Source organism: Eimeria mitis, genomic scaffold (assembly GCF_000499745.2).
Source record: "Eimeria mitis Houghton genomic scaffold, Emh_scaff13, whole genome shotgun sequence".
NCBI lineage: Eukaryota > Apicomplexa > Conoidasida > Eucoccidiorida > Eimeriidae > Eimeria > Eimeria mitis.
In genome coordinates, this window is record NW_013568660.1 from 36,565 (window position 1) to 60,000 (window position 23,436).

The 23,436-nt window shown below is 52.8% G+C and overlaps 4 protein-coding genes across 4 annotated transcripts in view; 3 read left to right on the top strand and 1 right to left on the bottom strand.

The window, feature by feature from the left end:
• Positions 1–435: 435 nt before the first annotated feature.
• EMH_0010460 (uncharacterized protein) lies at positions 436–8,428 on the top strand (the record flags this gene model as incomplete). Its single annotated transcript, XM_013494825.1, has 11 exons — positions 436–478; positions 776–964; positions 1,209–1,362; positions 1,467–2,808; positions 3,001–3,406; positions 3,635–5,289; positions 5,418–5,510; positions 5,837–5,978; positions 6,569–7,486; positions 7,663–7,758; positions 8,283–8,428. 11 exons carry the CDS (start codon positions 436–438, stop codon positions 8,426–8,428), a joined length of 5,184 nt encoding a protein of 1,727 aa, XP_013350279.1.
• A 288-nt stretch (positions 8,429–8,716) lies between these two features.
• Positions 8,717–15,091, top strand: EMH_0010570 (uncharacterized protein; the record flags this gene model as incomplete). Its single annotated transcript, XM_013494826.1, has 17 exons — positions 8,717–9,106; positions 9,202–9,462; positions 9,675–9,849; positions 10,096–10,445; positions 10,644–10,817; positions 10,945–11,088; positions 11,267–11,391; positions 11,604–11,826; positions 11,991–12,197; positions 12,325–12,377; positions 12,603–13,224; positions 13,381–13,513; positions 13,666–13,811; positions 13,959–14,071; positions 14,250–14,365; positions 14,503–14,577; positions 14,727–15,091. 17 exons carry the CDS (start codon positions 8,717–8,719, stop codon positions 15,089–15,091), a joined length of 3,672 nt encoding a protein of 1,223 aa, XP_013350280.1.
• Positions 15,092–16,465: 1,374 nt separating this feature from the next.
• Positions 16,466–19,239, top strand: EMH_0010680 (uncharacterized protein; the record flags this gene model as incomplete). Its single annotated transcript, XM_013494827.1, has 8 exons — positions 16,466–16,527; positions 17,123–17,230; positions 17,435–17,535; positions 17,816–17,904; positions 18,224–18,368; positions 18,634–18,753; positions 18,874–18,932; positions 18,988–19,239. 8 exons carry the CDS (start codon positions 16,466–16,468, stop codon positions 19,237–19,239), a joined length of 936 nt encoding a protein of 311 aa, XP_013350281.1.
• Positions 19,240–19,345: 106 nt separating this feature from the next.
• The window catches only part of EMH_0010800 (uncharacterized protein), a gene marked incomplete at both ends in the record, with an annotated part of 8,067 nt that continues 3,976 nt past the window's right edge, over positions 19,346–23,436 (bottom strand). The window contains 8 exons of the mRNA XM_013494828.1: positions 19,346–19,450; positions 19,852–20,008; positions 20,250–20,362; positions 20,675–21,009; positions 21,447–21,720; positions 22,132–22,388; positions 22,694–22,943; positions 23,256–23,436. The exon at positions 23,256–23,436 is cut by the window's right edge and continues 181 nt beyond it. Coding sequence (XP_013350282.1) covers positions 19,346–19,450; positions 19,852–20,008; positions 20,250–20,362; positions 20,675–21,009; positions 21,447–21,720; positions 22,132–22,388; positions 22,694–22,943; positions 23,256–23,436 — 1,672 coding nt within the window. The remainder of the gene's footprint in view (positions 19,451–19,851; positions 20,009–20,249; positions 20,363–20,674; positions 21,010–21,446; positions 21,721–22,131; positions 22,389–22,693; positions 22,944–23,255) is intronic.

Here is a 23,436-nt window from a genome sequence, read left to right on the forward strand (position 1 = left end):
GATTGCAGATATGGGTTAGCAGTTTGGAGCAACAGGAGGATGTTAGGCTTTAGCTTTAAAAACATCACTCTCCGTTTAGTTGTTCGTTCCCCACATTGGTTACTGAACGCACCTTTTGGGGAAGCTGATCCCAGCCTTCGGCTATAGCTACACGTGCTCTAATTGTCGCATCTCTTATTCTTGCACTCGACGAAATGAGCTGCCTATGCCATTGTTAGTAGTACGAGATGCAGTCTTTCGCTTGCCATAGTGATCGTCTGCACCTGCGCAGGGGCGTGCGGGTTACTGCACTTCTGCCCCTGAGTTCTCCGAACTGCACACCTGACCAGGTTGGCCAGTTAGCAACTGCCCTGCTGGGTTAACCGTTTCTAGAGCTACTAATAAACAGATACTTGACGCATAAAAGACAAGAAGGGGCAGGGAAAGGCTCTTGACATGCCCGCTACGGTCAGCAACAACTACACGGAAGTGGAGCCCGGTAACTGGGTCTGAACGGTGTCTACGTGCGATAAAAATGCCTCAGAGTGCGCATTCTTCTCACACTTTCTGATGTAGATGAAGAAAGCGTGGGGTTGCGCGCACTCGCATGTATTCCACAGTTCTTAGCTCTTATTTTTCTGATAAGCATAGTAGCCCGTGTAGTCAGCTGGTAAGGGCGTTCAGCACAGTCGTTTAGCTTTGGCTGCGGGAGGCTTGATAGTCAACCCTTCTGGCGAAGGTAGGCTAGCGGTTATATGCACTTTTGGGTCTTCCAACCCTTCCCTGTACTTTTCAGACGCAGCATTCGACGAGGCAGGCCCTGCTGCCGAGAAGATAAGGAGACTAAGGAGACAGATCGCTGCTCAGACTCGAGAGCTGCAGCGCCAACAACGGGCACGCTCCTGCAGCATCGTTCAGAAGATCGTGCGCGAGGAGTGGGCTGCTGCTCAAAATGAGGCGCTTAAAGCTAAATCAGCCAAACAAGGTGAAGACGCTGAGCAAGTGCAGACACACTGTCGGGCTCTGTCAAACTCCCACACTCGTATCTGGAGCCGAATACCTTTGCTCCACAGAATACGTTACTGTTTGCGCAGCCCTCGAGTTACGATTGCCTAGCGGCTGCAGCGAGTACGGCGGAAATAGTCAGAACTGGAGTAGTAGTTGCATGCGTACTTGGGCCAGCAGCAGCTTGTGGATTAGTGCACTGCTCTGTCCCTGCTGTGTTGCAGCTGGAGCATCGTGCGTACCTATATCTGTTGGCGGCAAAAGCGGTGTAGCCAACCTTAGAGCAGCACTCAGCTTTGACTCCCGCGTTAATGAAAGAGCTCAGAAACAAAATGCGTCGGCGAAACCGCCGCGTGGCGTTGCTTCTTCGAATTCGAGGTAATTACTTACCAGAAAAAGCAGCGCTTTCGGTAGCGGCCCCCCTGAAGATCAATTATTTTGCATATGTTTCTAAGTGTTTCCTACTGCTAGTTGGTCTGCAGGCAAGACGACGACACGGTGGCTTTAAAACACGCTCCTCTTAAAAAACGAAGCCTTAGCGTGTTCGAGCAGAAAAAAATAGAAAGGGCACTTCAGGCGCAGCAGCAGGCGATTTTGGAGGGGACGCCACAACGCATTGCAGGAAGGGTTTACTCCGGCCCTTCTTTTCGGTGTTCTCCTTCTGAAGTAGCGTTTAAGGCATTTGATGCCGGTGGAGTGTATTCACAGGATGTGGAGGTGACCAACGTGAGCTTGGGATTCAGCACATTTCGCGTGTTACCACTTCCAGAGGAAGTCGAAGGCATCATCTCTGTGACTTTCGAAGCTCCAGGGAGGATGTCTGCCGGGCGCAGCACGCGGATAACAGTAACTTTCACCCCTAAGCGGGAAGAAGATCTGAATACAGAGATCCTTCTGCTTTCTCCTACTGGGCCACAGTCATTGCCAGTCATTTGTTCGCGCAAAAGATCTGTTTTATCCTTCCGCCCCCACAAGCTGTCCCCTCAAGCCCTTCTAAAGTCACTGCACACTTCGGGCGCGCCCGCCCGAGGAACGTGCGGTGGAGTTTCTGAGCCCAGTGTTCAAAAGAAACCAGACGGAGATACTCGTACATTGACCGGGGGAGAGAAGGCTCGCCTCAGCAGAAGGGCGCAAGTCGCGGAGCAGAAAGATGTCAAAGACGGTGTTGTGTATCTCTCCGCTGGAGATATTCAGCTGGGCGAAGTGGCGGCAGTTCGTTTCAGACTATCGAACACAGGGAGTCTCGCCACTGCTTACCGCATTTTCCCTGTATCTCCAGAAGGGCAACGCGAGCCTTCAGAGGCTGAATCCTTTAACCAACGAAGCGGGCAACCCAGCGAGGCAGAGGGCCTCCCGCAAGAACTACCTGAGGAGTCAACACAAGACTGTCGAAGCGCAGAGGACCCTGGCCTGTCCAGTTCTACAGAGCTTTCCTCAGCGGAAAATCTAGGAAAGGAAAGTAATGTAGGGCAGACGGAAGAAGACTTAAGGAGTCTCAGCGCTTCTGGATGGCTGGAGGCACTCCAGGGCGAGGCAGTAGTGCTGGCTCAACGACTTAGGATCTCAGACAAGCAAAACACTCTTGCCTGGGCTCGAGTCTTGTCTAGCGGTTTAGGTGTCCTGTTGGACAGGAGAAAGGAGCAAGATCGCCAAGAATCGTCATGCTCAGCCATTCCCCTGCAGCTCTGTCTCCGAAATACTCTTGTTAAGAATGCAGCCGGAGAGCTAGATGCCCTTCAGACACAGGAGATTACCATTGTTCATGCGCCGACCCGCACAGGAAGATTTGTTGGCTTCTTTTCCCTGCAGTTCTCTGACCCAGATGTATCGCTTTATTCTCCAAGCACTCAATATTTCGTGATCACTTCGGGATATTCCAATAACTAAATGATGCCACAGCACTGACACCCTTGTGCCTTAGCCGTCGTCGATTTCCTGCCGTGCCACCGTGAGATTGCGGGCTTCTTTCTGTTGTGACGGGGACGCTCGTTTCATGTTCCTTGTCGCTGTATTCAGCACGAAGACGTGGTGGTCGTGGTAGACGGGCAGTGCGTCTTGCCGCCCGTCTGCATGGACGCGCCTCTGCACGACATCGGGATCTGTGTTCCAAATCGTGGGTACCGTCAGCATTTCCAAGTGACAAGTAGCAGTACCCTGACCAGAACGCTGCAGGTGGTTTCGCCGGAAGTAGAAGAAGGGGTCTTGTGGGTAGAGCCGCGCTGCTCCTTTGTGCAGCCAAAAGGTGTGGCTTCTCTGACCGCGCATCTCTGCCTCTCGTTCTCCTTCTTCGACCGGCACCCAGAATACGTGCAACCTCTCCCGACTGACATTGCCAAGACTAATCTGAAAGCTGTAGCGTTCAAGATACCAATCCAAATAAGGGCGAGCGACCAAATTCTTTGCGCGGAGACAGCCATCACAGGTGTGCAACAAATAGTCAGAAATGCCAATCATGTAAGCCCTTTCTTGCTTATATATGCAGCGGATGGAGAAGAAAGCCATCCCCCCACAGTACACTCCATCAAAGCATTTTTGACTGTTCCGCACAGAATAAGAGCTGCGCAGGCTTCAATTATTCCCAAGAAGGGCACTTTTCCCTCCTGCAAGAATTGGTGCCGTGTTTGCTGTGACGGGAATTTTTTCTGCGCAGGTGTCCTTACTGAGTTGCACTTGAGCCTATCCCGTACGGCCCTGAATTTTGGAACGTCTGAGAATGCGGTTCGCCGAACGCAACTAATAAAAGTCCACAACCCCTCTCTTTTGATCGCGTCATTCGGATTCCGTTCTTCTGATCGCGCTCTGCGGGTTCTGGAGCCCCCCCACTTCTCAGATCTCAGTGGAGGTATAAACAAGCAGTACGCATTGAAGAGCAGTCAAGATGGCCAGCCTCCTGCACCAATCATGCCCTCCTCCGCCGATCCCCAAGACACCAATGGTGTTCCTTCCGGTGACTCTTCTTCCAAAGCAGAAACTGCAAATACAAAATCGAACGCTGGGACTGCAGAATTTTCTGCGGAGGACTACCAAGACGCACACGCACCGGCTCCCTTTTTGGCTCTTCGGCAGCCGCAGGAGACGGATAGCAAGACGTGGGACGACCTGCACCAGTACCTACCCCATCTCGATTGCGGGGGCACAGGCATGTTGCTACCGGGGGAGACGCGAACCTTCGCTGTGGTACTCGACCCGTCAGAGCTGCGGTGCGACGCCCACGCTCTGCAGCTAGCTACAGGAAAGGCAGTCGAACGTGAAGGAGAGCTTCGCATGCGAGTCCTGTTGGCTAGCCAAGCCGCCTATGAAGTCAAAATCCCCTGGTCCGTCACTCTCACCGAGTCTCCGATTGCTATCTTGCCTGCGCCTACTGTGAAATTTCCCGTTTTACCTGTTGGCCAGAGGTCATCGGCAACGTTAGAGTTGAAACTGCTAGCCAGCCAACTTGCACTCGGGAGAGTCGAGGTCGAAGGAAACCCGAAGCACACAAGCTTCTCAGAAAATCCGTTAAAAGAAAGCACGCAGTTCACAGCCGTTCTGGTGGAAGTGCAGCAGCCACCGTCCAACCTTAGTGCCCTCAGTATTACCCCAACTCGAGTGTTGCTCTATTCCAAAAAGCGTTGCGCTTCTCTGTTTATCTGTTTCAACCCAACCAACGAATACATGCAAATTCAGCAGCAGATACCGCCTGCTGTTGAAGAGCAAGAGGCTGCGGTGGACCCCGAAGTGTCCCCTCCTCTTTCCGGCGCCTCTGAAACTGTAAAACCTGGAATACAGCCCGGTGGTGGTGCTCCTAGCAGTGAAAAATCACAGCCTCCAGCATCAAGTGGAAGTGCCAAAGGCCGGGAAGGAGCTAAAAAGGCTGTAAAATCCGACGGCACTGCACCGCTCGAATCGAAAGCAACAACCGAAAAGCGTCCGAAGCCGAAGAACAATAAACCAAGCCTCAAGTCTGGGGGAAGCATTGGTGAGGAAGGAGAAGCTGCCACTGTGTGCCCCTCCGAAGACTCTGCTGAGGCTGCTGGAAGTGCGGCAACAGCCGGCGCTGCAGAAGTGTGTAATGATTCTGCTCCGCCCGCGCTGGAGAGGGCTAGTGGCACTGCCCTGAGGGCGGCGCTCCTGAATATAACCAAGGCCGGAGGCGCTCGGTGGACTAGCTTGGAAGAGGACGGGGGTGGCGACTTCTTTGCTTTTGATGACCCACGAGCTTTCCACCACGCGCGGTGGCTCATACCACTCAAAATATGGCGTCTTACACCTAGACAGGTTGACGCTTTCCTTACTGGAAAGGAAGTGGACCCTCCGCACTCATCTGTCTGCGGAGCTTCACAGTCGTTTATTGAGGCAAGGCTCTCCATTAAAATCCTGAATTCCAGTGCCACAGTACTGCCTGTTGCCCGCTTCAATGTCCTTACTCTGGCTCTTGTTGTGGCTGCCCTTAGGTCGGCACCTGCGCAACTCCACCCCTCGTCGTTGCCTCCGTAAAGAACTTGGACTTTGGCTCGGTGATGGTGGGGCAGAGGGTGTTCCAGCAGGTGTGCATCACGTGCGCTCCTTATGCGCCACCCTGTTCCCATACATTTCGCGCCTTGCCGCTGCCCTTGGGCTGCAGGTTCAGCCTGATAAGCGCTGCTCGAGAAGTCTCACCCGAACGACCACTCTCCCTCACCATTGCCTTCCAGCCTAATGCCCCACAGGCAAGAGTTGCACTCAGGTCGTTCCTCTTGGCTTCCCGCTGCAACAGACCGACGCATATTTCCGACCCCGCGACGCGCACTGTGCTTTTCAGAATACATTATATGCTTCTGTGCATACTCTCCATTGAATACAGTCTTGCAGACCTCGTTTGCTTTCATTACAGAACTTCGCCACCGAACTGACACTTCAATCGGCACGCACGAGGCTAACACTATCCCTGAGTGGCTCCGGGATTCAGCAAACAATTGACGTGGTTCCGTTTCAGACAGCTTACGACATGGGAGCTGTGCTCTGTCCGCCTCAGGGCAAAGGTATATCCAGGCTAGACAGTCACATATTGCGCAGCAGCACGGGAGCTACAAGCGAACCTATCGCTATACGGCTTCACTTGTTGCGCATAGGCCTTTCTTGTCCCAAAGCAACATATGAAACTGAAATGCTCGTGTATTTTCTTTCGTCATTTTGGTGCGGCTCATGCTGTTCCTGTGGAAGAAAAACCTGATGCAAACATGCTGACCTGCCACTTGAGCGTTTCTCGCAGGGGCCATATGCGCATCCTCCACAAGCTACACAGTGTCGTTGAAAAATAGAACGTCCACTCCACTGGCTTTCACTCTTGTTCCCAAGCAAAGTCGCTACCCTCAACTGGATTGTGCCAAAGCTGGGACAGGTCTAAGCTGCTTTTCGTGTGAGCTAGAGCAAGGTGTAATTCTCGGATTAAGTTCAGTGGAGCTGGTCTTTCATTTCCGGCCTCAGCGCCCAGGTGCGGTCTTGTTTCTCTCAAACCCCTTTCCTTTGCATATAGGAGAAGCCTAGTACAAACGTGGCGACTCGATGCCACGTGTTAGTAATAAACCCGTAAGAACTTTGTTCATTTGCCTTGAATGCGTTGTAGAGGGATGGCTCCGAGGCGACTTCGAGCTTACGCTTGCCACTGAGGGAAATTCTTCGAGGGTTTTAACCTTCTTTGGTCTTGCAACAGCAAACCCGATATACGTGACCTTGCCATTTTTACCAGGCGGGTCAGTTGGTCCCCCGCGGGAGGTCGCAGCCTGTTCTTCGCATGAAGGCAGCAACAGCCACAACAGCAGGGGCAAATGCTGCTGTGGCGGTTCTGTGGAATCCAAAACCTTTGAGGAGTCGCTACGGGTTGGTGACACGTGTCTGGCATGCTGCATGGAGCTCCTACCACGGCTTTCCGCAGAGCGCAACCTTCTATCCCCTGAAGAGCTGGACTCCTCATGGAGTCGCACCGTTACAGAAGAAGGAAACGCTGCTCCCAAAGCAAGGGGCCAGAGCCCTTCTCATCAGCAAACGCAGCCGGCGGGAGGTGACTCTGGCTTTGAGAAGAAGCGCCTCGAACTGCAGCAGGGCCAACAGATCCTTCACGTCCAATTCGGCTCCCCCTCGAATAGTGGCTGTTTTGAAGAACCCGATGAAGGTTCACGTGGAACGCAAGGCGATAGAGTTGTTCGAGACGGGAGCAGCCAGAGACCGTCCTCGCAAAGCCCCCCATCATCAGGGCGGGATGAGAGGCAGAAAGGAGACGCAGCAGGCTTGCAGCAAGAAGCCGACTTGATAATTGACAATGAAGTAATGCGTACGATAGTTGTTGCTGGTGCGTGGAGTCCCGGACGCCAGGATTTGCCTCCCTACGCTTCTGTCAAGGGTGAAGCATGCGGGAACTTCGAGATTACTATAGACCCTTCACCACACTCTCGGCTGTTTACCTTCGAACCGTCAAAGGGGACCGTCTCACCGGGGAGTCAGCAAATGGTTCGCGTTGGCTTCTCCCGGCAAACCCCAACAAATGGTGAGAGAAATGGGGTGTGGCTTCGCCAGCGGCGGCCAGATAAATCCACATAATCAGTGACAATTTGCTAACAACTAAGGCCGCATCCATTCTCCCAGTGTAGGCCACATGTGCAGACAGATGCCCTGCTCCCCTCATTCCTCCAAAATCCTGTTTGTGTGTCGCTGCGCTTCTAGCGGAGGGACGCATCCGCGATGTACTTAGCCATCTCCCGACGGCGGCGCTAAAACAGCAACAAGCAACCGCTACAGCCAGACTGTGCTTCCGAGGGGGTACAGGAGGAGGGAACCCCCAAAGCCAAGAAGTGGCAGTCATTCGGCTCAGTGCACCACTGTGAAACACAGGACCATGTGTCGCTTTGAGAACGGAGACAGGCTTAGTGGCCATCGGCTTTGTGTCACTCCAGTCAATGCCTTTTCGCAAACTACGCAGTTACTACATTTTCGCCTTCGCTATGTGCAAATTTAGGCTTTTTCCTGCATTTGCCAACCGCGCCTTGCGCCCTGGTGAGTGCCGGTGGTACACAAAGTGATCATCCCGCTAAAAGTGAAGACAGCACGTATCTTAAAACCATATTATGGTGACACCAATCGGACTCAAAGCTATTTGGTGGACGGTTTTTGCATCCCGTCCCAATTTCGAATCCCACAAACGAGCCTGTAACCAGCCCTGCGCTCGCGTGGGCGGCAAGTCGAGGGTGACCTCGCTCGCCACAGGCCACTGGAGAATCAATTTTGTACCTATTGAGCAAATATAAATTAACAATAACTAGGTGGAAAAATTTCGCTGTGTGCAGGGGTATCGGTAGACGATAACCGAATGCTCTTCCGTCCGACCTTGGGGTCTATCGCCCCGCCAATAGGTTCTGTTTGGGTCGGGGTTCCTTTGCTGGGAGGGAAGGCTAATGCTTCGTTTCCTTCGCTGAACCGGATACTAGCTTAGAATTTACTTGGATTCTCAACTATTTAAAGGGGTTCCCAGGGGCTGATCGAAAAATGTGCAGTTCAACTCCGTAGTGTGCAAAAACTCGCTAGAGTTTAATCATGGACGACACGGAGGGGCAGACCGCTGATCACCCCAGTTTTCGAGGACAGGTGTATTTCAGAGCTACTGGTTCTGTTGCTTGCCGTGTTGCAGCACAGCAGTTAGGGCTCCACAATTCTTACCGGAGCCGAAACGTGACACTGGTTAGTAAGGCCCGGAAACGTCGTGTTAAAAAGGCCGTACAGGATGTCAGAAAGAGGTGAGGGTGGCGGTCGGTGGGATCCGAGATCGGGCAGCCGGCCTGGCCACGAGGGGCAGCGCGAGAGGGGCGAGCGAAGGGAAGAGCGTGAGGGAAGGCGGCATGGAGAGGGTCGAAGAGAAGAGGGTCGTCGCCGGCAGCCTTCAGGACCCAGTTGGGGAGGGGAAGGCAGAAGTCCTGGGCTAAGGGGAAGAGGCAGGGGATTCCGACCCAGCCCTAGGCTGCGCCCTTTAACCGAGAGCCTTGAGCGTGCCCTCGAGCCCACGAGCCAAAGGCAAGGCCAGGTGTTGTGCAATGCATGGACCATGCGACTAGAAGAGGGCCTCCAGGCATGGGGATACCCTCTGAGCATAAGAGAACGTGGGACTGAAAGACCGGTGGGTGCCTGCGGCGCTCGTTGAATTTTAAGCCCTCGCAGGACCCTCTCTGCCAAAGCTGCCAGATGTACAAGCCCTTTCTTGTGATGCTGCAGGTAGAGGAACGAAAGGAGCGCAGAAAGATTTTGGCACAGCTCTTGAAGGCGCTTACTGGAATCCAGGAGTCCCCGGAACGCCAGAGACCGAGACGAGTTGTCTCTAGAGGTGCTCAACATTCGGAGCTTCTGCGCTGGATCATCGTCTATTCAGAACGCATACGTGAGCTGATCCGTGACGAGCCAACACGCGAAGTTGCCGTACGTGACGGAGACGCCCCACCGAAGGTATACACTGTCACGTTTGGAGAAGAGCGAGAGGTGGGCTTAACCCCTACGATCCAGATGCAACTGCTGCAGTCTTACAAACAGATACCGCAGGGAGGTTCCCTAGTTTCTGAGGACAGAAAGTTCGTCAACCTTGAATAGGAAGCGTTTTACATAGACTCGCCTCCAATAGCTTCTCCCCGACGGGAAGAGTGGGCAACCTTTGCTACATATCACTGCTACCGCTCATGGGTTGCTGTCTGAAGCTTTCTGGAGCTAACTGGCGTTTTTACTTCGTTGCGGCCATGATGATTACGCTGGAGGCAGCAAACTACCAAAGGGCTTTAGGCCAATCTCAGTACATTAGACTGGACCCCCGTACTCTTAAAAGTGATATGGAACTCTACGGTGTTGATGCAACCCTAATCCAAAGCGACAACGGTGAGCACTGTTTACTGGGAGATTCAAGCATCTTGGCAGGCGGTGTTCCGCTGACCTGGGGGATGTCTCTACAGCAACGCATAGTCCTTGTTGTGTTCATCTTGCCGATTGTTGTCCGCGATAGTCGCATGCATGCATCTGCACACAACAGTAGGACCAGCATCCCACCTTTAGCCGTTTAAGTTAAGTGTTCGCGGGCTTTTCATGCATACACGAGCCTTTCCTGCATCCGTTTTTACTTTGCAGCTTGGCTGCTGAAGGTGACCAGACACGACCGCAAGCTAGAGGCAGGCACTCTAGAGGACCACCTGCGGCAAATGGACTACCAGCAGGCCCAGCTTACATACAGGAACCGCCTGTGCGTTACAGTGCACAAGGGAAACCTGTACAGAATTGTAAATATTACGGACACAACTGCGGACAGAACAACGTTTGAAAAAGGTGGAGCCACCATCACTGTAGCACAGTATTTCAAGGATGCCTATAACGAAAATGTGGACGGGAAGCAGGTGATCACGGCAAAAGAGGCCCGTGGAGGTTCAAGGCTATGCTACTTGCCCGCCAACCTTCTCAGGGTCATCGCACAGGTCCCACAGGTAAATCCTCCTACGGATCAACCCAGCACCTGCCAGGAAACTGCTGGTTCAACTAATTAACTGAGTGTATCAAGGGCTGTCGGGAGCTTCACGGGACCTAAACCTGACTATACCACCAGGACAGCACAAGAAAGATGGTTTGTTTACCGCGGAGACCCTGCAACTCGGGGGAGTATGTGGAGTGCTTGCCTATTTCAGCCGGTGGAGGGCTCACGGGCAATGCTAAGGCCGAAAAGTGCTCAAGAAACTCTGCTGGAGTGCACGGAGCTGGTAAAAGACATATTACGCACGCCAGCAGTGCGAGAGCAGATGGCAGAGCTCAAGGTGCACATTGGCGACAACGGCGGACTCCCCATAGACGTCCACAAGGATGTAAGTAATACGGCACATGAAGCATGACCATTTTGCTACCAATAACTAGGCGCCAGATTGTGAAAATATGCTGGCTTCAGCAGAAGCCCTTGAAAACAACCGGGACCGTGCTGTGGATGGCTCACAGATCACGAGCCTGCGGAAGGTCATGGGGGACGAGCTTCGCTATGGGGAGCCGCGGATTTCGTGGGGTCCAGAAAAGAAGGAAGAACAGCAGGACACTTTCGTTGAACTGACTTCTGACTTCCGCGCTCGGCTTTGCCAGCATCTTGTAAGACTTTGCACAGAACTGGCCATGAACTGCGAGGGCCCTACATTCCACACGGAGGGGACGTTCCACCGACAGGCACTTACCGTGCCAGATGGGGGTGCTTGCGCTCTTGGCGTTCTCCTCCTGCGTGCCACTTCAACTGGGTCGCTTTTGAGGTCCTGCTCACTGCGTTTCGCAGGTTCTACGACACAAGGTGCCCCTTAATAGTAACTGGATGCTTGTTGTCTGCACTGGGCGCAGAGAACACGGGGGATCCAGAGCTGTGGAGTCCATCAAGAACACGATTGAGCTCACGCGACAGAGGTGATTATTGGGGCCTGCACCCCTTGCCGTAAATATCTCTGGCTTGGCGGACAGACACTTTGTGTGCGGTAGCCACAAGCAGTGCAAAGCACCACGATCCACCTGGGCATACGTTGCCTACAGCGTGTTGCATATTCGTGCTTCTTTCAATGAGTTTATGGTGAAAGGGAGAGAAAACAAGTTGGGTGGATGCCAATGTGCTACATACGCAGAATTCGTCACAGGGGTCAACTGACAGTCGACATGGATGCTCCGGCTTTTTGCGAACATTTCATCCGAAGCGAAGCCGATTGGAAAAGGGGAAGGGTTGAGAGGACTAAACGAAGCTTGCGAGATCTGTTCATAAGACAGAGGCATGGTCTACGAGGAGCTATTATTTTGCTCGCCTACGACTCAGATGACACGAACAATAGAGTACGCGTGGCTGCAAAACAGGTAGGCAATGCAAAGCCCCTACCAATGCCATACGCTGTTCCTTCCCCTTCGCCTATAGGTACCCCTCACAGGGTTCATGGAGCGCATCAGGGCAGGCTGCGAGACGCTTTTTCTCCTGAAACGGTGACCTGATNCTTGTCACTGTTGCTGGAGCGGTTTTGCAGGTTTCCGTTCAACAAGACTTTCCAATACAATGTTGCAAGCTTCAAACGCTCCAAGCCTTTAAGAGTAAGCCCGAGGACAAGTCCATGAACATGTGGTGGAACGTATACCTACAGTTTCAAACGAAGATAACCGACGATGCTCTTCGCGCCGGGATTCCATGGGCAGCGGATCAGCTGCTGGCGCCTATTAGGGAAGGCGTGAGACCGGTTAGTGTTTTTCCACCTCCATCACGCCAAGCGCACACACAGATTGACGAGGAAGACTGTTTATACAGAATTAGGTGAAGCCTTTGCCGGCGCTAATTTGCTACTGCGGGCGTTTGTGAGTGTGCAGCCACAAGTATCCGAGGTTGTTAGGGTCATTGGCATAGCGGTTAATTCCTTCGGGTACGTGCCTTATCCAGACCTTCTGTTTCTTGCCGAAATTGCCAACTAAGCTGGTGTGCTGAAGTCTTAAAACATCAGCGACGTCGGTTCGATGCAACCAATGCACTCTGCTCGCACTTTTGCGGCTTTTGGGAACACTGGGGGGCTATACCCTTGCGACATGCGACGAAGTTCCCTCCTTCAGTTCTTCTGTAGAACCTGTGATGCGAAATGCAACCTACACAGGCCTTCTAGCGCTCGCTGCGGGGTCGTCGGCATTGTCGGAGGAAGAAATGCTGGGCATACGCAGTTCGTGAGCCACATCGGTGCATCGGCTCCTGCTAACTACCGCGCTGGGGTTATAAAGGACATGGAGAAGCACTTCAAGCTTTTCTGGGAAAAGCTGACGTTCGAAGAGAGCACAAAGCCGCAAAAGCATGCACCTGTGCACCTTCTTATATACAGGTCTGCTCCCAGCGGAAGCTCGCAAATAAAAGAGGTCCTGGCCCAAGAAGTAACAGCCATCAAAAAAGTCCTTGCAGCTGACCTCGGCAATTTCGAATTCTCCCCAGAAACCAGTGAACTGATCGTCGAACACCCCATGGCTACTGCCTTCCCTGATGCTGAGTTTGCAATTGTCCTGACAGTGTGCCCTGCTGCTGAGATGCGGAGATCCGCTGGCAAGGCGGAAGAAATCACTCAGCACGTAAGGCCGAGACATGAAACCCTGACTTGTCAAGGGGCAACCATTGGATCGGAAGGCCGGCGTACCCTAAGGTTCAAGCTACAGGAGGGAAAAGAGCCTCTGCTTCAAGCGATGGCCATACTGGTCTCTGAATTTGACGTTCCTGAGCCGGAAGAGTTCCAGGTGTGTAGGCATTTCTACCAGTCGATAGCAACGTTGCCTCTCGTCTTCCTTGCGGATGATTTTCTGTCTCCATCTCTCTTCCCGCTATTGCTACAGCACCTGTCCCGTAACAATGGCGGTTATCCCTTTTGCCCAAAATGGCTTTCCTGTCTGCAGGTTGAAGAGGGAGAAGAAGGAAAAAGAATTACACTGCCAGATGATCACCCGATTCTGGTGTATGCAAAGTCTAATTCGAGGTGGCTCAAGAATATCGAGCTGCAGTTTACAAGTACTGCCGACGGCCCCTTGAGTGAGTTCGCAGAGCAGTAATCCCGTAGAGTTGCAGCATTGCCTATATTGCTTACGAGAAGCTGCATGACGCTATTTTCCGCTCACAAGCCGCGTGCTCTGCACACTTGTATCGATGAAGAAGGGCCCCGCTGGGTGAATCCGTCTTTGCAGATGGATTCAAAGGAGTCATTGTCCCGGTGCACGGAGAAATTTATGCGGACGTGAACATCCAGGAAGACGAGTCAAGCCCAGAAGCTGAATCGAGTATAGGGGACACAATTTACCTAAGACAAGCTGCAATCAGCCAGTTGGTTCAGGTACAGTTGCATGCACCTTCACGCTTTCCTCCGTCATATATGCAGCCCCCGGATGCACCTGGCCATAACATGTCTGAAGTACTTCTAAACGTACCTAGGGTTAGCTTCTTAACGTCCGACTTGCTCTCAGTCTTGTGAATGTCTCAGAAGGTATTCATCAACGTTTTGGTGAATCCACATCGTCCCGCGAACCCAATGAAGTTTTTCATGAAGGGGAGAGAGGGTGTACAAGGTTTGCCAGTTGGGGCTTATATTGACAGGTGGGTCCAATGTTTATTCAGTTGCAAGCATGCGTTTGCAAGCACCAATGCAGTCAGAAATGCTTCCATTGCAAATCATGCAGTTGAAGAGCCTTATCACAACTGCCCTGAGGTTCCATAGGATTCTGGCCGAACGGTGTTGTTTCTGTGTCGCACCTGGGTGGCTGCTGTAACCCAGCGGCCCTATTATTCCTGTAGCTCCAAATACGGAAACGCCTGAGGAGAAGTTCTTAATAGGAACAGCAGATCCCACTCGAGGCTCTCCTTCGGCATCGGAGTTCCACGTTGCACAAAGTACGCACGAGATATTCCGATTTCAGCTCCACTATTTTTAATCCAACATAAGTAGCGTTCTTGGGGAGACAGATGCAGCGCCACTCGCCGCTGAGCCGTCATGCTAGGTGCCACATTATGTCTGGGTGCGTTTTCAGACGAAAGTGACTGGTCCAAACATTACCTCGCCGTAGTGTCTTACAAGCTATGCCACATGTACTACAACTGGGCCGGTGAGCAAACTCGGGCTCTGCAGTATTTTACAAGAGTCACGATGACCTGGCGTTGCAGTGCAGATTTGGCACTACTGGGGTGTTTAGAACCTTTTTATTAACAAAGGAAGAAACATTTATTCTTTCTTCTCCTTGCGTTTGTGGCGAAGGAACCGTCAAACACCCGCACCTCCTGCAGATGGCCTTGGCAATTGTACGCCAACACGCCATCTACATCGGGTCAGAAAGCGGGTTTGGACTGGAGTCTGAATTTACACTTGAGCAGCAGCCTGAGGAGGAGACCGCAAAAGAGCGCCCCGCTTCCCCGGAACTGGGAGAGGAACCCGAAATTCGTGAGCGGGTTCAAAAGAGGAGGCAGGAAGCGGGTCAGGAGGCCCCTGCAGCGATGCGGGTGCAGCGGGAAACGGAAGAGGACGCTGAAGAACGGAATGCAGGTCTTGAGAACCTCAAAGAGCTCAAGGAAGCTCTAGAAAATAGAGATAGCATCCTCATGACCACTGCCTTCATGCTCTAGTGGCACGAAGCAACGATATGATGAAACGTTGGGTCAACTGCCAAGTAGGCAGCAGGACTCATGACTTGCATAATGTTGAAGCTCCTCCTTGCGGCGACACACAAATGGACCTCTGTGTCCAAGGCTTGAATTGCCAGGGGTAGCAAACTACACACTTGTGGGCCGCGTCCGAGTTCGGTTTGCTATGGGGTGCGGTTCCTTTCAAGCATATATTCCAGTTGATGCTGCATAATGTTTTTCCTTTCAATCGTCAATCCCGCCAACGGATTGGCAGCCAAGGCCCATCTTCAGTCCTGCGTTGTAAGAGCATTCATATTTACTTGCACATGTATCCCTACAAGCATGTAGGTACATACATTCACCTTCCTACGGGTCCTCGTATATGCACTTGCAAGCTGGAATAAATGCTCAAATGAACTCGGGAGTTTCGCACTCAGTTCACAATGCGCCCCTGTCGGCCCCACAATGAAAAACGTTCCCAGATTCTCCCCTTCGTAGTCCGCATGCTGTTCAGGAAAAAAACTGGCAGCGTCGCCCTTGGCCGAAGTGCCAACTGTGTCTTGAGGCAAACCGGTGCAACCGCATTCCTTGCATGTGCATGAAGTTCGGTGCACAGTTTTTGGTTGTGTTGCACATAGAGTCTAAATGGCCGTAACATCGAACTAACCCGTCAAGATGCACTTCACAGCATTTGAAGGGAATGTGGAATAAAGGCGTCTGGCTGCTACTCCCCCGAGTGACATCCCCCCGAAGGCTCTGTTCTTCAGAATTGTGAGAAAGCCTCTTCTGCATCCCATAGCAAAAGCTTCAATATGCAAAGAAGCATTTCAGCAGATCAGACTCAGCTGATGTCCTCCAGCTGCAGCTGTGATGCCACGCTGAACGCGTGCGCAACAACTGGTGAATCGATTCATAACGGGCACCGTCAGTCAACACATAAACGCATGCGACAGACGGGAGCGCGCCGTATTCTACAAAAAGCGGAAGTTTTCAATGCAGTCACCCCTGTGCACCTGATGAAGAGCTGCCGTCCATTGGCATGGGCACATGACAGGCATATCATAAACTTATCGTCATTACTATTGTTGGCCAATTATGAACACACGCGACCTAGGAGCATTTACATATGCAACTCACGAAAACACCCAATTCAAAAAGCACGTAGGGGCAGAAGCTTCGGCCGTTGCAGACTCAGTACTTTGCGCGCAAAATACTTCTTACACTGGCCACTGAAATTTCGTATACGACAGATATCAATTTGTATATCTGCTCGACTTTAGAGCCCCTTCCCTACCCTGCTCAATATCAGTTTTTCGTCTTCTTAAATGCATTCGATTCAAATTTCACACCTTAATTGTATTTAAGTTTAACTATATGCGCTATATCGACCCGGAAACGCTGTGCGCCAGAGAGAACTACTTCGTTCCTTGCAGTCTGTACGGTCCTACTTGTATAATAATGACATATGAAAATGCAGAAACCGTGGGGAATCAAATAAATATTAATATTCCATTGTTTTTCGATCAATACACGCTCGAAAATATGAAGGAAAATCGAGAATAGCCAACGAATTCCGTGCAGGTTCCATAGGCACCGCAACTGAAGGCGTCGGCGGCGGTCCAGTCCCTGTGGGGAGGCATGCATGCACGATTATTTATTTCACTTCTTTTATTCATTAGGCAGCGCGAAATGCAATTAGTTGAGCGCTCATACATTCAGTAACCAATAGTAGTAACTGTCATCTCGCTACAACGGCCCTTTCTCCTTCTTGGGGCCCCTCAGGCACCCCACACGCCGTTACCTCTGCTGTTTTAATGACCCTCCCCTTCCTTCGTTTCAGCAAATTGTAAATTTATTTTTGACTTTTGTTTTAAGTATTTCGCCGGGCGGCCCAGGGGGCCGCACGAGACGAATGCGGGCTGCAGAGGCAACGGTGTTTGCTTTTTTTTCTCGTTAGAGAGATCTGTTGTCTATTTTCTCCGTTCGTTCTCTTTCCTTCTGTGATTTTTCCCCACCACCGCTTGTGTTCAGATACACAAGCGAGCTAGAGTGGGGACGGGAGACCAAAATGCAGCAGCAACAGCAGCAGCAGCCAGAGGCTGTTTTCAAGGAAGCTGTAGCAGCGGTGCTGGCTCAATGGTGGGGTATTCTAAACCCAAGTTGTAGATGCATTTTCTTTAACAAGCATTTCATCTGCACCTAAACAATAAGAATGCCTTCGCATTGCCACAACTGCCCAGCAGCAGAATCTTCTTCTTAAACTACCTGCAGCGGGCTTACAACTTTTGCCTTGCGTGACTCTTGCTGCTGCTGCTGCTGCTGCTGCTGCTGCTGCTGCTGCAGGACCCTGTTGAATCTGGCTGTTGAGCAAGGATGGGGGGGCAGAGAGTCCTACAAAAAGCGGCAGCAGCTATACGAAGACCTCATAGCCGAATTTCGCGACAGTAAGCCAGAGAGATATCTTCAGCATCTTCTCTCCCTGCTGTTGCTTAGCGTGCAACAGCAGCAGAAGCAGATGTCTTAAATGCAGCAAGGACAGCAGCGTAAACAGAAACAGCACCAAGTACAATAGTAGCTTAACCATAATCCGCGGTAGAAGCAGCAACAGCTTCAACAGCAGCAGCAGCAGCAGCAGCAGCTCCAGCCTCACCGTAAGCGGCACCAACAGGGGGACGGGTTGTGGTATTAAGGAAGAGCTTTACTTCTTATTTGTGCGGTGTACAGACAAAAGAGTAGATGCGGAGGACTTGGCTTGCAGCCTATCAGAACGGCTAAGCCGCGAGTTTTCGGTTTCTGTTGAAGACGACAGCGACGTAGGAACACGAAAATCCCTGCTGCTGCTGCTGCTGCTGCTGCTGNCTGCTGCTGCTGCTGCTGCTGCTGCTGTAGCTCCTGTTTAGGCTGCTGCTGCTTCTGTCTATGCTGCTGCTGCTTCTGGTGTTGCTTCTGCTAGCTTTACCTCTCGTTCGCAGTTCGCTGCAGTCTCTCTACTGCTATTGGAAGAGGAGCTGCCTGGGCCTTGTCGGGGGCCGCTCACCCAGCGCAACTTCTGCTGCTGCTACTACTGCTGCTGCTACTACTGCTGCTGCTACTGCTTCTACTGCTGTTTCTGCTTCTGCGGCGTCTGTACAGCTGGAGGTAGCGCAGCTGCTGGTGGAGCTGCACGAACAGACGAGCCGCGGCTGCTTCGATTTGGCTGCGATGGTGCAGCAGCAGCAGAAGCAGCGGGCGACAGCTGCCGCGCAAAGTCGGTGTGGGAATGCGCCTGCAGCAGAAGGTAAGAACATGAGTTCCTCCTCCTCCTCCCGTTGCTGCTGCTGCTCTTGCTGTACTTGCAGCTCTTCTTAAAAGGCCATTGAACAGTCGCGGCTGGAAACAACGGGGTGGCTCCCTGCTGCTGCAGCGACTGCTGCTGCTGCTGCAGCAACAGTCTCTGCGCAGGGAGAAGTTACTGCTTTCTTCCTACCAGTTTGAGTCCGAGTGCAACTGCGCGTGCTCTGTGCTGCTTGTGCTGCTGCTTGTGCTGCTGCTGCTGCACGTAGGTGACTGCAGCATGAGCGACGGCAGCGACGAGGAAGAGGCCCTGGAGAACCTCATGTCTACAGTGGAGATAGCGCAAAACTCAGATGGGGGCATCGGTACATCCAGACTAGCTGCCGAGGGTTTAGGGTTTAGGGTTTAGGGTTTAGGGTTTAGCGTCTGGGCTTGATGTTAAGCAAAAGGGAGGAGCGGGAGGATCTTATGAAACGCAGCGGCAATCTACGTGTGCTCTTTGCATGCAGCTTCGCGGACACGCTCTCGTCTAGCAGCAGCGGCAGCAGCAGCAGCAGCTCAAGGCGAAGTGCAGCGAGAGCAACAGCAACCGGATGCTGACGGGTGGACGACTGTGTCTGCAGGAGGCCGCAGCAGGCGACCCCGCTGAAGCTGATGGGGCAGCAGCTACAGCAGAAGCAGCTGAAGAAGCGGCAGCAACAAATGCAGAAGCAGCAGCAGCAGCAGCAGCAGCAAGAGCCGCTGCAGTGGACTGGTGCTGCACGCGCAGCAATGACCACAACAAATGGCAGCAGAATCTTTCTCTGCAGCTGCTGGTGATCGAACGCTTGAAGGCTCATTCGCTGCATGCTTGCAAGAAAACGAATAGCGAATAAGTTGAGGCTTTTTGTACCCGTAGCAGCAAAGTTGCTGCTGCGTTTTGCAAAGTTTGCCTCAACTCGAGGGTTTAGGGTTTATGTTTTATGGTTTAGGGTTTAGGGTTTAGTAGAAGAGAGCGCGAAGGACCCCTGCAGCTTCAGCTGGGTCCAGGAAAAAGCTGCGCTGCTCAGCGGGCCAGCGGGCTATAGTTGCTGCTACTGCAGCAATCTGCAGAGGGAGCAGCAGCAGCAGTAGCAGCAGCAGCAGCAGCAGCAGCGGCAAGAGCAGGAGCAGACGCAGTAAGGGGGGAGACACTCAACAAACAAAGAGACTGACACAATAAGAGCTAGAGACAGGCAGAAGACAGATACAAACATACTAAAGGAGACAACCTAAGATACAGACGAAAAAGAAGGTATATAGAGAAGCGACACAGCAGAAGTGCATACAGACAGAGGCAGAAACCGAAGACAAACAAAGACAGAAACGAACAAAGACAAATGACAGCCAGAAGCAAATTAGCTGCAGTATTCATGTAGTCTGAGACCGAGATATAAATATAGTCACGTCCGCTACACAGCTCCTGACACTGCACATACCATTTGAGGTGTACAGACAGCTGCGCCTACCTGCGCTGGCTGAGGTCGCGAAGCAGCAGCAGCAGCACCTGCTGCTGCTGCTGCTGCTATGTCAACGGGGGCGAACAGCAGATGCATCCAGGCTTCAGAGGCCTTCTGCTGCGCCTCCCGTAGACCTTTCCACTGCTGCTGCATGCGAAGTTCGTACCTGCAGCAACCCCAGAAACAGCAGCAGCAGCAGCAGCAATAGCGGTAGCAACAGCACCAGCATCAGCAGCAGTACAACAGCAGAAGCGCAGTAATTCCACGCCTGCCGTCGTGAGTGTGAGTGAGACTTGGTGTCAGATACAAACTGAATATAATTTGTTCAACAGCAACAACAAACCAGCTGCAGCAGCAGCACCAGCAGCAGTAGCAATGGCACGAGCAACACTACCAGCAGCCCTCACTCCTCAACATCTGTGGCCGCTTGCTGCTGCTCTTCGCTGCTGAGCGCAATGCGTGCCTTCAGCGAGGCGTCGCCCGCATACACCTGAAGGTTTACCGTCTCTCCTCTTGACACCTACGACCAGCAGCAGCAACGGCAGCAGCACAACAGCAGCAACGCCGCCAGCAACAGCAGCAGCAACAGCAGCAAAAGTAACAGCAGCAGTAGAAACACCAGCAGCAACACAACAGCAGCAACAGCAGGCTTTGAGGCCGTAGTGCAGCAGCAGGTCTATTGTGCAGTGGAAGGTGGGGAGAAATGACGGCAGAGAGCCCGATAGTGCTTTTTCAGCAGCAGCAGCAGCAGCAACAACAGCAGCAGCAACAGCAGCAGCAGAGCCATCTTGAGGACGCTGTTTTGCCTCCAGCACGAGAAAAAGAGACTCACCTTTTGTGGCTTCAAATAAAACATCGCCTGTCTCCATGCTTGCGTGTAGTGATGAATTTCCCATGCTTCTTCATCAGCAGCAGCAGCAGCAGCAGCAGTAACGGCAGCGGCTCCGTCAGGCTGTTGCTGCTGCGGTTGCTGTTGTTGTTGCTGCTGCTGCTGCTGTATCAGGCTCCTTATGCACTGCGGCTGTGTAGAGACAGTGAAGTCACCGATAGAAAACTCAAACCAAAGGGCAAGCGCACTGGCTGTGCCGCTGCGGAGGGCCTCGAGGGACAGCAGCTTCTGTGCTGCTGCTTGTCTTTGTCTCTGGAGAGTTCCCGCTACTTCGGGACCTGCAGCAGCAGCAGCACCAGTAGCAGCAGCAGCAGCAATAGCAACAGAAGCAGCAGAAACCTCTGTTTGTAGAATCCGGTGCTACCGTTGCAGCCTCTTCCTACACAGGCTGCTTGAGGACCAGTAGCAGAGGCGCAGCAAGAGGCAAGCCTACAGCAGCAGCAGCAGAAGAAGCAAGAGGCACAGAAGCAGCAGCCAGAAGCGGAGAGCCGGCGCAGCAGCAGCAGCAGCAGCAGCAGCATCCCGGAGCCGAAGCAGCATAGCCCCTTGCGGAGGGGCTTCTCTCAACAGGCAAGACAGTCGGGGTAAGGAGACGCGTTGCAGCAGCAGCACCAACGGAACACACGACAGCAGCAGCAGCAGCAAGAGCCAGAAGGCTCAGCTGCAGCACAGGTAGAGAAGTAGCAGCAGCAACAGAAGCAGAAAAGAGACAAACCAAATTCTGCGCTCCAGAGGACGACAGGCTCCGTCAGCAGCACGAACTCCTCCTCGTCGAGGGACACTTCAAAGTAGTCTCCATCTTCAACTGTTGCAGCAGCAGCAGCAGCATGCCACACACGCGGTGCTGCTGCAGCTACTGCATCTGCTGTTGCTGCTGCAGCCCCTGAAGCAACATCTTCTGCTGCTGCGTCGAACCCCAGCTGCAGCACCGCCCCCATCACTCGTACGCGAGACAGCAGCAAACCGGCGTCCTTCTTACGCAGCAGAGCCTGCAGCGATCCGCCAAAGGTCACCAGCAGCAGGAACAGCAGCAGCAGCAGCAACAGCAACAGCAGCAGCAGGAGCAGCAGCAGCAGCAACTCGGGGTGACGGCCCACAGCTAGTGTAGATGCATGCAATGGAGCTCTATGGCTTGAAACGGCTTATATGACATGCTGCTGCAACAAATGCAGCCTCTGCTGCTACTGCTGCTGGCGTTGCCGCAGCTACTGCATCTTCTGCTGTTGCCGTTGCTGCTGCTGTTGCTGCTTCTGGTGTTGCTGAAGAACCTGATGCTACTGTTAGTGTTGCTGTTTGTACTGGCGTAGCTAGCACTGTTGCATGTGTTGCTGCTGCTGCTGCTGCTGCTGCTGCTGCTGCTACCGGTGCTGCTGCTTGTGCTGGTGGTTGGTGTCAGTTACCTTCGCTGCATATTTGGAGAAGACAGAAATGCCTTCGCCTGGGCCCGCGTTGTCGAGGGCGAGGGAGGCGAAGAGGCCGGGGCAGACAGGCAGCCTGCAGAGGCCCCCAGGGCTCTCAGCACCCTCACTCTGCTGCTGCTGCTGCTGCAGCTGCAGCTGCTGCTGCAGCTGCTGCTGCACCTGCTCCTTTATATTACCACCAGGCTCCATCCGGTGGACCTCCGCAAACGCGAGAAGGGCCGTCGTGTCTTCAGCTTCTGTGACAGAACCAACAGTAGCAGCAACAGCAGCAGCAGCGGCAGCAACAGCAGCAGCAGCACCAGAAGCAGCAGCAGCAACAGCAAGCAATCACAGCACGACTGGGCTGAGTACAACTGACTGTCGCTTAGCGTTCCGCCCCTAAGCAGAGAGTTGCTAGGAGATATGAATAAACAAATTGATAGAATAATAAGAATAATAAATAAACAAATATTTGTCTATTCACCCACTCATCTATTTTTGTTTTTTATATATTAAAAATTAATTAATTTATTAATTTATTTATTTAAAATTTTTATTTTACCTTCTGGGGGTAAGAAAGAGAAGAGCGGCGTCTGCTTGGCCACAACCGCTTCTTTCAGCTTCGCTCGTTGCAGCAGTGCGGCTTCACTGGCCTTGCTGGAGTCAGCAAGCTGCTGCTGCTGCTGCTGCTGTTGCTGCTGCTGCTGCTGCTGCCCCGCTGGTGCTGCTGAGTTTAGCTCCTTGAACGATCGCCAGCCGCCTGCAGCCTCTGCTCGCTCTTCAGGCTTCGGCTGTAGGGGCCCGAGGGTTTGCTGCAGCACAGCAGCAGACAGTTGCCGGTCCCCCCTCACTAGCCACCAAACAGACAAAGCCTCCGTAAACCCTAAACCCTAAACCCTAAACCCTAAACCGCTTTGGTATGATGAGCACCAGTAGTTCACTTCCACTGAAAGCGCCAACAGCTGAGTGTTAATTGTAAGGTTAATATACACTGCACCAAGAGCGACAAAGAGACACACCAGCAGCAGCAGCAGCAGCAGCAGCAGCGCCATCAGCAGTAGCAGCAGCAGCAGCAGCAACAGTTGTCTCTGCAGCTATCACGTGACAGGGAGTTGAGCCCGCACCTCGGCGTTGGAGAGCAACAGCTTCTTCATCAGCTCGAAGGCCCCCGAGAGGGGCTCAGCAGCAAACAGCTTCAGCGGCAGCGGAGCCCCACAGGTCCTCACCTCCCTCATCTCTGCTGCGCAGCAGAAAGCAGCAGCTGCTGCCTGCAGCGCGAGCAGTGGCAGCAGCACGCAGCCGCTG